The 12,837-nt window shown below is 39.9% G+C and overlaps 1 protein-coding gene across 5 annotated transcripts in view; it reads left to right on the top strand.

The window, feature by feature from the left end:
* Positions 1–12,837, top strand: part of rpgrip1l (RPGRIP1 like) — a 225,810-nt gene that overhangs the window by 131,313 nt on the left and 81,660 nt on the right. For all 5 annotated transcript variants that reach the window (XM_043706986.2, XM_043706987.2, XM_087995908.1 and 2 more), the window contains exon 20: positions 695–796. In XM_043706986.2, the coding sequence (XP_043562921.2) occupies positions 695–796 (102 nt within the window). The remainder of the gene's footprint in view (positions 1–694; positions 797–12,837) is intronic.

The following is a 12,837-nucleotide window of genomic DNA, read 5'->3' as shown; positions in this document are numbered from 1 at the left end:
AATTTCTTGAAGGGGTGACAAGGTCTGTCGATGCTGGCAATGCATTTGATGTGGTCTGCTTGGACTTCAGCAAGGTTTTTGATAAGATCCCACATGGGTGACTGATAACAAGGGTAACAGCTCATAGGATCTAAAGAAATTTGGTAAATTAAATACAGAATTAGCTGAGTGATTGGAAGCAGAGCAGTGTTTTTGTGACTTGAAGCCTGTGTCTAGTGGGGTTCCGCTGTGTTGTCAGTGTCACGACCCTTGCTGTTTGTGGTTATATAAATAATTTAGACTTGAATGTGGAAGGTTATTTTTTTCCTCAAACGGTAGTGTGCTCTTGAAATTATTGACAAGGTAAGCGAGTTAAAGCAAACTCAATAGGAAGTTGAATTTTACGTGTATGCTCAGATGAGTGAGTTGCAATGCTAGGGGATAAGGTGGGTTAAGGGATTTTTCCATCCTTTACTTTTCACATTTACTATCCATAGTGCTAACTTCTCTTTTGACATTGAAGGACTTGCTTTCATTTCAATTTTCTGTCATTTGCATCGTTTTATTCAGTAGAACTCCACTGCCTTACTTTCATACCTTGCAACTGAAGTCAACAACTTGCAATAATTTAACATAATTGTTTAAAAAAGGTTACTAATTACGTCAGTGATTGTTGGTTGTGTATCTAACTCATTTGTGTTTTATCAATTTGAAGCTAACTAAAGGAACAAAACATTCTGACGTCCATACTGCTGATGTTACAAGCAAAACAAATGAGGTAAAAATTGCTACAACAGAGCCGGAACCAATTAATCAGGTATGTGAAAAACATCTTATTCTGACTTGGTGGAGTTCTATACATTTTTATAGCCTGTTTTAAAGAGTTAAATCATTAGGGTAACTTTCTTTTGTATTAAATGTGAACCAGTTCCTTCCTTGTCTGACCATTGTTGTCAAACTTGGCCTGATGGATGGTATTGATGGGCTGTGTTCATTGTGCTGAAAAATGATTGCAATAGAAAAGAAATAGTGCCTTGGCAGATTTTTTTTTTCATTCTGCAGATGATAACCAGAAAAGAAGAATACATTAACAGCTTTACAAAGCCTTACTTAAAGAAATATGTATAAAGTTTAAAATGAAGTTAGTCCTGCATGTCCCAAAGCTCAAGTTGTCACTTTTGGCCATTTTCTTACATTCTGATTTCAAGACATGAGATTTTGTTTCTGTTCATTTTTAGTTACATAGTGGAGAATCTTCATGAATTGTTTGTACCAACAAGCGTATATCTTCAGAAAATAAACAAAGACTACAAATTGGTTCAGGCCACTTTTGAAACTTAAAAGAGGTGACTTGCCTCAGAACATGTCCAATTTGTAACTTGGGCTTTGTCAGCAAAGTTCTGGTGTGCTGCAGATGCCAAAAGGCAGCCATAGCTGCTTGACTCCTAACTTATTTGAGTTGGTCACATTCCTGACAGCAAACCTTGAAAAGATGGTTCTGGGAAGGAAGTGGAGAAGACCTGGATTCGGAGTATTTTGGATAATGTTGGCTGACAGCAGCCCCTAAGGAGTCAGCATTAACAGTACTGCTTCTTGACTATAGGCTTTATTTCGAAAGGAATGAAGTGTAAAAATAGGGAGGTTTTCCTGTAATTATGCAAGGTACTAGTCAGACTACAACTGGAACATTGTGAAGAATTTTGATGCCTAATCTAAGGAAAGAAAGAGGCAGTCCAGATAAGGTTCACTATTGATCCTGAGTTTGGAGGAATTATGAGGAAAGGTTGATTAGATTTGTACTCATTGGCATTTAGAAGAACAATGGAGACATATTGATGTATATAAATTTGTTATGGGACTTGACAGGGTGGATGTGGAGAGATAGTTCCCCCTTGTCGGAGAGTCTAGAACCAGAAGGCATAATCTCCCAAGTAAAGAGTCACCCATTTAAGACAAAGATAAGGATTTTTTTTCCTCTGAGGATGATGAATGTGTGGAGTTCTTTACTGTGGAGGGCTGTAGAAGATGGGTTATTAAGTATATTCAAAGCTGAGATAGACAATTTTTGATTAGTAAGGGAATCAAGGGCTTTGGGTGGAAAAGAAGATGAAGATAATTAGATCAGCCATGTTCTCATTGAATAATAGAGTGAACTCTATGTGCAGAATAGCCTACTTCTGCTCCTATGTCTTATGGTCTCATGGTCTTAAATGGTCCGTTTTGACGTCTCTCCTAAAGATGAGAAATTACCATGGCTGAAAACTCCTAGTTTCTTAAACAACTTTTTCTCCTCAAAGGATATTACGCTCTTGAAATGATTGGCCTACTTCTGCTTCTTAATCTTATGGTGTTCTACTGTTTCAAAATGGAGATAAGTTAAACAGAAGAAATATTCCTTTTCATTGTCAACTCCTAATGTTCCTTCAAGGACTTTTGGAAAACCTGCTTAGTTTTCAGTGGCTGGGGTTCTTGCTCAGCATGAAGACCCTCATTAGCAATTTCAAGGGACAAATGTCTTTTCGGTTCTCTTCCTTGCAGGCTTGAATATTGTGTCAATGAAGTAGACCACTGAACACAGACCCACAAAATTGCACAAGTTTGTATTTGGGAACAGGGACACATGGTCCAATTTCTTGCCTCTAGAGAGTTTTTCTCCATATTGTAGCTATTTTCATATGGACCTAAGTCCATGTAAATGGTCTCAGCCAAGAAATCTTTTCTCAGTATTCAGAAACAACTGAAATCAGAGTACAGATCACAGCCAGTACTTCAAGCCCAAGCATTGAAGTCAACAGCATATTTATAATGCCAAGCAAATTCCCTGCAACTGAGACTTTTAGAATAGCATTTTCCAAAATACTGTCATAACCAATGAATGGAATCAAAAATTTCTACGCACAGAGTGGTAACAGCATAGTAGTGTTTCACTAAAATGTTAATATCCAAAGATATTAATAGGATGCTAAATACCTAGAAGATAAAGATACCAAGGCAGGCAGGTATTGTGAGCTAGTTAGTTAATTGTATTCAAATGTATTTGGACTCCCAATAGGCCAACTGCTATTCTACAGAGTCCATGGACCATGTAAACATTGATTGCAGGAGATTGTACCTTTTTTTCATTTAAGGAGTGGTTTGTTGAATTTTACGTTGCACTTCACCTAAACACACCTTATCTTTGAGCGGTCTATGCAGAGGGGTGCAGGCAAGTTGTAGGATCTCTGCATTGGTCTGTGCCTGGTCATAATAGGCACTCATCAGTCTAAACAATGAGCTGTGGAGGGAGTCATAATTCCTGATTGCCTTCCCTCTTTCGGGGTTACATTTTACCTGGGTGTCCTTGAAGAGGGCTCGAGGGTGTCCAGAGATTTCATAGGCCATTAGGCACAGTGGGGATGCACTTATTTTAATTTGATCCCCCAGTTTTTTTTAGTTATGGTGCTAAATTGAGCTGTTTGTTTGTTTTATAATTCAGATCAAATTGGTTTATCTCTTTTCCTAAAGAATACTCAAATATGTAGACTCCATCGTGCAGTGTTAATGCATCTATCTCTGGGTCAGAAAATTCAGGTTCAAGCCTCACCTTGCCACTGAGATGTATCATTACCTTTCTGAACAGATTTATAATGCTGAAGGAGCTTTCAAATGCTTGAGATTTATGGTTTGTGGTTCTAATTAACTCTAATTAGAAAATTCTGCTTGGACTTTATCTAAAACTGTTTAACATTGAGTGAATAACATAAGAAGAGAGCCACAATCCTGTTCATTACAACAGATTTCTTTCATTGTATCTGATGACCATATCTTGATATCTAGTGATCACAGAAATGATTGTCCAAATGAACATCTTCTGCACAGTATGATGCTGTGATATGGTCATATAGTCATTTTCATAATTTCAGTGCTACTTCATTAGAATAGTATTAAGAGCTGGCTATTCAATTGAAAAAAGAAGTGCAGGATTAACAATTACAATTGTCTTTTTGTTTAAATGTTGACTTGTCTGCTGAGGGTCTTTGGGTACTTTTGGTTTTATATTTCAGATTTCTAGCATTGATAGTATTTTGTTTCTGGTAGAATTAAGAACAATTTGTCTAATAATTACTTAGTAGTTCTAGGCTTGAGTGTTAAAGTAATATGAGACACATTGATGTTTTTCATCATGTACTCATCAGGACAGATGCAAGAATCCCAAATCTCAAAGGGAGCAACAATTTATACTGCATGGTAAAAGCATGCTGATTGGTTGGCAAGAAAACTCAGTTTCAGCAATTAATGCCATTAAGGGCCTCATCCCACCATCACTGGTATTAACCCAGGAGTTTGCAGAGGAGGTGGGTGCCCACCATACAGGGAACAAGATACATACAATGTTGTTTTCAGGATCCCATGTGAAACTCCTCTTCAAAAGCTTCAGTATCTAACTAAGGGATCTGGCATCAGGAAGTTGGGAGGCCTACTAAGAGCTACTTCTTCCTTGTTGCTCACCATCTTCCCCTACCACACCATCTCTGGCCAGAGATCTAGCAACAATCCAAGGCCTCAGGTGGGTATTGTATCAGTAGCAGGCGCCATCTACTCAGTTGTGCTACTGTTCAGTAGAGCTACAGGCCTCTGATTGGCTTCTTGATCCTGGTAGGTGGCCTGATACTGGTCTGCTCAGTACATTCGTGGCACTTGTGTAGTAGTCTTCCCTAGAAAATACAGCAAGTGATCTCCAACCAGTGGCCAAGATCCCTATCACCTCCCTAAGATTCTGGCCCAAGATCTACCTCTTCTTAAGACAGCACTGCTACAGCTACAACTGCAACCACAACCTCAATGCTACACGCCGTGGCTGTCAAAGTGACTATGGCTCTAACCTCTGTATATCTGGCTTCCTCCAGTTTACTGCTGAAAGCATAAGCAGTATCTCATAGTTTGCAGCATAGTGCTGATCAAGAAAGGTAATTGGGTGTCTCTTTTGATTTTCTCTTATCAGAGACAAGCAGGCCCAGCATGAGAGTTTATGTCAATTGGCTTCTTTATTATGCACAATGACTTTATACACATTGGTAGTGCCTTAGGTGAATTCTGTAACCTTCTTGCACTAAAGGGAATCTTACAGCTTCAAATTGAAACTGGTGTGTCATTACAAGTAGTGCATTGTCCCTAATGTCTACATCCTACCAGTAGTAATGATTCCTTAGATCTGTGCCAGTTCTTTGTTCTATCTGTATTTCATCTACCACAGCAAATCGAAGGCTGAACAGTAGTGGTTACCTACTGATCATATAGATCGTGATTGTGGTGCAGAACCCATGCCCATGTTCACAGTAGGCATACAATTAAAGCCATGTTGCCACAAAGCAGAGTATAGAGCACAACATCTGCATTTTGAAGAAAAGATTCCATTGCCCGGAATGTTCAGATTCCTTCATATACCCAGCTAAGCTGCAATCAAAATTTATGGTGGTATACTGCATACTGCACTGCTTAACTATTATGAGGTTTGAGTCTGAAGAGGAGGTGAACAAGGATGTAGAAAAAAAAGAAATGCAGCAGAAAGGGGAGGTACAAAAATAGGATGAGAGGTGCTTTGTGATCAAATAAGTAATGAAATGTGTCAGTAATTTCAGCACTTTTCCCCATTCACCAATAGTTCTATACTACTGTAAACACAAAATAGAAAAAAGCTGAAAGTGTACATTCCAATCTATCTGCATAAAGTAAAACACGAGATGCTATATTATACAATAAACTAATCGCCACCATGTAGTTTCCTTAACTCCTATTTTCAGTATGCCTTTGCCTCTCTCAATATAGCAGAGTTTGGGGTAGAAGGTTATTGGTTTCTAAATAAGGAGACTTGGACTTGGAGAAGAAACATAAAAAAGGAAAGGAATTGGCTATTTCAGTCCCTGAAGTCTATTATACCATACAGTCAGATCACAGCTGATAGTGCCTTAATTCCTCTTTCCTTCCTTCTGCCACCTATCCCCCTCCCCAACCTAACCCTTGATTCTCTTGTTGATCAAAAATCTGTTGAAATCAACATTGAATATAATCAATGACCCGCTCTCCCAGTGCTCTCTGTAGAAAAGAATTCCATAGACTAAAGAACCTCTCAGAAAAAGAAATATTTGCATCCCAGTCTTAAATGGATGACTCTATGTTTTTAAATTGTGCCTTCTAGTTCCAGATTCCCCTTGAGGGGAAGGATTCTCTCATCATGTACCCTGTCAAGGCTTCTCAGAGTCTTATGTGTTTCAGTAGAAGCATCACTCATTTATCTAAACTCCAAATAGTACTGAGCTAACCTCAACCTTTTCTCATGTGTTACAACTCAGTGACATACAGTCATAAAGCACAGAAATAGACTCTTTGGTCCAACTCATCCATGCCGACCATAATCCCAAACTAAACTAGTCCCACCTGCCTATCCTTGACCCCATATCCCTCCAAACATTTCTTATTAATGTACTTATCTAAATGTCTTTCAAACATTGTAACTTTACCCACATCCACAACTTCTTCTGGAAGTTCATTCTACATGCTAATCACCCTCTGTGTAAAAAAGGTAGCCCCTCAACCTCCTACACTCCAATAAAAAAAGTCCCAACCTCTCCTTAAATCTCAAATCCTCCATTCCCAGAAACATCTTGGTAAATCTCTTCTGAATCCACTCCAGCTTATAACATCCTTCCTATAACAGGGTGACCAAAACTGGACACAGTACTCCAGAAGAGGTCTCACCAATGTCTTGTACAACCTCAACATAACGTACCAATTCCTGTACTCAAAGGTCTGAATAATGAAGACAAGCCTCCCAAACACCTTCCTCACCACCTATCTATATGTGATGCAAACATATATCTGAACACCCAGGTCTCTCTGTTCTCCAACACTACCAAGGTCCCACGTTTAATTGTTTAAGTCTTGCCCTTGTTTGTTTTAAGAATATGCAATACCTTGCAGTTATCCAAATTAAACTCCATCTGCCACTCTTCAGCCCAATTGATCAAGATTTCTTTATTCTTTTAGATAGAAACATAAAAGATAGGAACAGGAGGAGGCCCTCCGAGCCTGGTCCACCATTCATCATGATCATGGCTGATCGTCCAACTCAATAGCCTAATTCTATTTTCTCCCCATGATCTTTGATCCCATTCACCCCAAGTGCTTTAGCTAGCCACCTCTTGAATACATTCAATGTTTTGGCATCAACTGCTGCCTGTGATAATGAATTCCACAGGCTCACCACTCTTTGGCTGAAGAAATGTCTCCACATCTCTGTTCTAAATGGTCCACCCCGAATCCTCAGACTGTTTCTGAACATACCAACCATCGGGAACATACTCCCTGCATCTACCCTGTCTCGTCCTGTCAGAATTTTACAAGTCTCAGTGAAATCTCCCTCACTCGTCTGAATTCCAATGAAAACAATCCTAACCTAGTCAGTCTTTCCTCATACGATAGTCCCATCATCCCCAGAATCAGCCTGGTAAACCTTCACTGCACTCCCTCGACAGCAAGAGCATCATTCCTTAGAAAAGGAGACCAAAACTGAATACAGTATTCTAGGTGTGGCCTCACCAAGGCCCTGCATAACTGCAACAACACACCCCTGCTCTTGTACTTGAAAGCTCTCACAATGAAGGCCAACATACCACTTGCCTTCCTTATTGCCTACATGCTTATCTTGAGCAACTGGTGCACAAGGACACCCAGGTCCCATTGCATGTTCCCCTCTCCCAATTTATAGCCATTCAGGTAGTAATCTACCTTCTTATTTTTGCTTCCAAATTGAATAATCTTGCATTTATCCAAATTATACTGCATCTGTCATGATTTGCCCACTCACCCAGCCTGTCCAGATAATGCTGAAGCATCTCTACATCTTTGTCACAGTTCACCCTCTCACCCCACTTACTATCATCTGCAAACTTTGAGATGGTACATTTTGTTCGCTCATCCAAATCATTCATATATATTGTGAATAGCTGCGTCCTAGCACTGATTCCTGTGGTACCCCACTAATTACTGCCTGCCAATTTGAAAAGGACCCATTAGTTCCGAGTCTTTGTTTCGTCTCTGCAAGCCAGTTTTCTATCCATCTCAGAACAGTTACCGCCAATCCCATGTGCTTTAATCTTGCACAATAATCTCTTATGCGGGACTTTGTAAATGTTTTCTGAAAGTCCAAATATACCATATTCACTGTTTCCCTCTTGTCAACTCTACTAGTTACATCTTCATAGAATTCCAACAGATTTGTCAAGCATGATTTTCCCTTCATAAATCCGTGCTGACTCTGTCTGATTCTTCCAAAAGCTGTGCTCTCTAAATGCTCTGCTATGAAATTCTTGATAACAAATTTGAGAATTTTCCCCACTACGATGTTAGGCTTACTGGTCTATAATTCCTTTGTTTCTATCTACCTCCCTTTTCATATATTGGAGTAATATTAGCTACCCTCCAATCTGCAGGAACTCTACCAGAGTCTATAAATCCTGGAAGATGACGATCAATACATCCACTATTTCTAGAGCCAGTTCCTTAAGTACTGTGGGATGTAAATTATCAGGTAGATTTATCCACCTTCAGTCCCTTCAATTTTCCCAGCACCTTTTCTCTACTAATATTGATCCCCCTCAGTTCTTCCCTCTCACTAAATCTTGTGTTCTGCAACATTTCTGGTGTCCAATTTGTGTTCTGTTTTATGAAGACAGAACCAAAGTATGTATTCAGTTGCTCAGCCATTTCTTTGTCCCCTATTATACGTTCCCTGTTTCCGTATGTAGGGGACCTACGTTTGTCTTCACTAATCTCTTTCTCTTCATGTACTTATAGAAATTCTTAGTGTCAGTCTTTATGTTCCCTGCAAGCTTACTTTCGTACTGTATTTTCCCCTTCTTAATCAATCCCTTCATCCTTCTTTTATGAATTCTAAGCTGCTCCCAATCCTATTATTTTTCTGGGCCAATTTGTATGCTTCTACCTTGGACTGGTTATTGTCTCTAATTTCCTTTGTAATCCATGGATTGGCCTTCTTTCTATTTTGCTTCTGTGCTGGACAGGAATAAAAATTGTTGCAGTTCTCCATGCATTCCTTGAATGTTTGCCATTGCCTATCCATTGTCATCCCTTTCAGTAACTCTCCCCAATCTATCAAAATCACTCATGGTCACTGATATTCCCTTATCACATGCGTCTCTAATTTTCAATACAGTGCCATTCCTAACACCACCACTGCAGTTTGGGGACATTTATATGACACCAACTAATGCTTTTTGCCCCTTGGTATTTCTCAACTGAACCGTTACAGACTCACGTTGTCAGAGCTAATATCCTTTTGTCACTATTGTGCTAATTCTCTTTAACCAGCAATGCCACAACACCACCTTTTTCTTTTTGCCTGAATACGTTACTAGATAGCCTTCTTCACTGTCCACTATACCACACATTGAGGAAATGTGCTGTAAATTGGACCCTGCTATTCCTCAAGTCAAACTAAATGTTAAAACAATTGTTTTACATCCAGTATCCCAATGTAGATTTTCAGACTAAGATTGATAGAAAGCAGGGACCAGATGTCTACACTAATCAAGAATTAGTAATTAGACTATAGCCACAGGTAAGCAGATGTAAACTAACTAAAACATTAATCTCCTTGTAAACTTCCCCATACATACACAGGCAAACACATTGTGAAATAAATTACTGGCCAAGGTAGAAGAACTGGAAATTCATTTCAATGGTCTTTGCTTCACTGTTCCAACGTTGAGATGGTCCTTCCTCAGCTAGCAAGACCCCTAGTTTTTCAGATGATTTTCTCTGGATGCTTCCATTCATTTGTAAGAGGCACAGAGTGACTGATTCACTTCAAACATGCCTCAGATTTATCAATTCAAAAGTCACAATTGCAACAACTGCTGCAGGGAAAGTTACTGCTTTCTTCAAATTTAAACTCAGTTTTTGGCTGCAGAGAACAGGCAGGTTCTGGGCTGGTATAAGACTGTAGAATCAGAGATGTACAGCATAGAAACGGACCCTTCAGCCCAACTCGTCCATGCTGACCAGATATTCCAACCCAATCTAGTCGCAGCTGCCAGCACCCGGCCCATATCCCTCCAAACCCTTCCTATTCATATACCCATCCAGATGCCTGTTAAATATTGCAATTGTACTAGTCTCCACCACTTCCTCTGGCAGTTCATTCCAGACACACACCACTCTCTGTGTGAAAAGGTTGTCCCTTAGATCTCTTTCATGTCTTTCCCCTCTCACCTTAAACCAATGCCCTCTAATTATGGTCTCCCCCATCCCGGGGAAAAGACCTTGTCTGTTTATCCTATCCATGCCCCTCATGATTTTATAAACCTCTATAAAGTCACCCCTCAGCCTCCAATGGTCCAGGGTAAACAGCCCTAGCCTATTCACCCTCTCCCTATAGCTTAAATCCTCCAACCCTGGCAACATCCTTGTAAATTTTTTCTGAACCCTTTCAAGTTTCACAACATCCTTCCAATGGGAAGGAGACCAAAATTGCATGCAATATTCTAAAAGTGGCCTAACCAATGTCCTGTACAGCCGCAACATGACCTCCCAACTCCTGTATTGAATACTCTGACCAATAAAGGAAAGCATACCAAACGTCTTCTTCACTATCTTATCTACCTGCGACTCTACTTTCAAGGAGCTATGAACCTGCATTCCAAGGTCTCTTTGTTCAGCAATACTCCCTCGGACTTTACTATTAAGTGTATAAGTCCTGTTAAGCTTTCCTTTTCCAAAATGCAGCACCTCGCCTTTATCTAAATTTAACTCCATCTGCCACTCCTCAGCCCATTGGCATATCTGATCAAGGTCTTGTTGTATTTTTCCTCTCTGTCTCTAACATTTTTTCTGCTACAAGCTGCTTATTCACCTAAGAACCAATCACACACTTGTTGGCAAGCAAAAGGTCTCTGTCATTGATAACTGTCACTAGTCCACAGGCCAACCAACCTCTTGTTACTTCCCAGCTGCATCTAAATAGAGAACCATTTAGTTCCTCTTCGTTTGCAACTCAGACTTCAATGACAGCCTGATCAAACAGTTGTTTACAATGTCTACCATGAATATCAGGTTAGTTGCTTGCAAACCTCCAGCCACTCTTTCAAAGTCTGATTTTTAAACAGTTCTTTCTCATTTCAGTCTCCAGTTTTTAAAAACACACAAAAAAGACACAGTTCTTACATATGGCAATAACTTTCATCCCAGGAATCAGCATCATGAATTGCATTAGTTCACAATAGCAGTTCACCAATACATTATCAAGGGCAGTGAGGGATGGGCAATAAATGCTGACCCAGCCAGTGCAACCCACATATCCTTAATGAATTTTTAAAAATCTTCAGTAAACCCAATCCAACGCAAGTAAGGAGACCAAACCTGCATACAATCTTTGAAGAGCTGAATTGCCAATATTCTGCATCATTTAACAGGCCTTCCTGACTTGCTTTCCTAATAATGTTCTGCATCTGCATGCTAATTTTTTGTGATTCATGTACAAAGCCACCCTGATACTTCTGTACCATAGCATCCACGGAGAAAGTAATTTCAAAACTTAATTTTTTAATGACAGAAATATTACTTTTTCTCACAAGTAGGACATTTAATATGGTGTTGCCTTTATGTAGGTTTTATTGCAGAAAATACAAGAGTAGAATATTCCCATTTTCAGTTTGTGTTTTGAGTGAAATACATTGAACAGTTGGTTCTGATATAATGTGATAGTTCAGTTCTCCTGCGCTCTCACATTATAAGAAAATTGCGCAATAGCCACATCATTTAAACTAATGGAACATGAATCACATTATAGCCAATACAGATAAGGAAAGTTTGCATTCCAAAAATAACGGTCTAAATTCTTCCATCGCATTAAAGCCAATTCATGTTGAAGAAACATGTGTTATAGCAGAATCAACTGTACCAGTTAACCATGGACCAGAGTGACATTTTTCATGCAATCTTCCATTCTTCCTCTCATTATTTATTCAACTGGGCTGTTAGGTGCCCTTCTGGAATTACGTGGCATGAGAGGTGGAAGTGCACGCCAGTGTTAATGCCTTCTTGTATTCATACCATTGGTGCCATATTTAAAGCCCATTATACACCATCTCAGAAACTCCAAGCTAGGCTCTGATACTATGATCCTGCACCATTTCCAGCCCAATGACATGGCAAGAAAGCCAAGCCCGCTGTCGTCTTTGCAGACAGGTGCCCAAGAAGTGCTTGTTGATAAGGTGCTCAAGAGGAGAAGTGTCCTTCTTCCTGAAGGCCACCAAAGGAGACCATGTCACCAGACATTGCCAGCCAGGTCACAGGTAGCAGTCTCAGTCAGTGCAGTATCTCAGGTTAAACAGGGCATTCAGCAGCACAGGCAGACGATCAATGATTATCTGTGTGCTACAAAGTTAAGTACCAACATCATCTTTCCAGTACCTCACACTCAGGGCCACCATCCACTTTAACTCTGCCATTATATTCTCATTTTACCATGGCTCTCACTATTGTTACAGTCTCTCACTATTGCATATACCCTGCCCATGCAATGACACCCAACCACCTCATCCACCAAAATTACAATGTCTTTCTACCTTCTGTATTTCTACTCACCTCATGGGGACGTCTCACCCCCTCTCCAGCTCTTGTATCACCACTAACCAATCTTTCATCCACTTTCATCTCACTCAATCCTTCTTTTATCTCATTGCAGGAAAGCCTGGCCCACAATGGGACCAAGCAGGTCAAGATAAGTGAGGAACAGATGGACATCCAGTTTCTAAATCCTTTTGAGTTTGACCAGAGAAGAGCAGGACTGCTTATGTGTGG

Source organism: Chiloscyllium plagiosum, unplaced genomic scaffold (genome assembly GCF_037043375.1).
Source record: "Chiloscyllium plagiosum isolate Xiang-an unplaced genomic scaffold, Cpla_swu_hap1 HiC_scaffold_17, whole genome shotgun sequence".
Taxonomy (NCBI): domain Eukaryota; kingdom Metazoa; phylum Chordata; class Chondrichthyes; order Orectolobiformes; family Hemiscylliidae; genus Chiloscyllium; species Chiloscyllium plagiosum.
The sequence above is the reverse complement of the archived record's forward strand: the minus strand, read 5'-3'. Positions and strand labels throughout refer to the sequence as shown.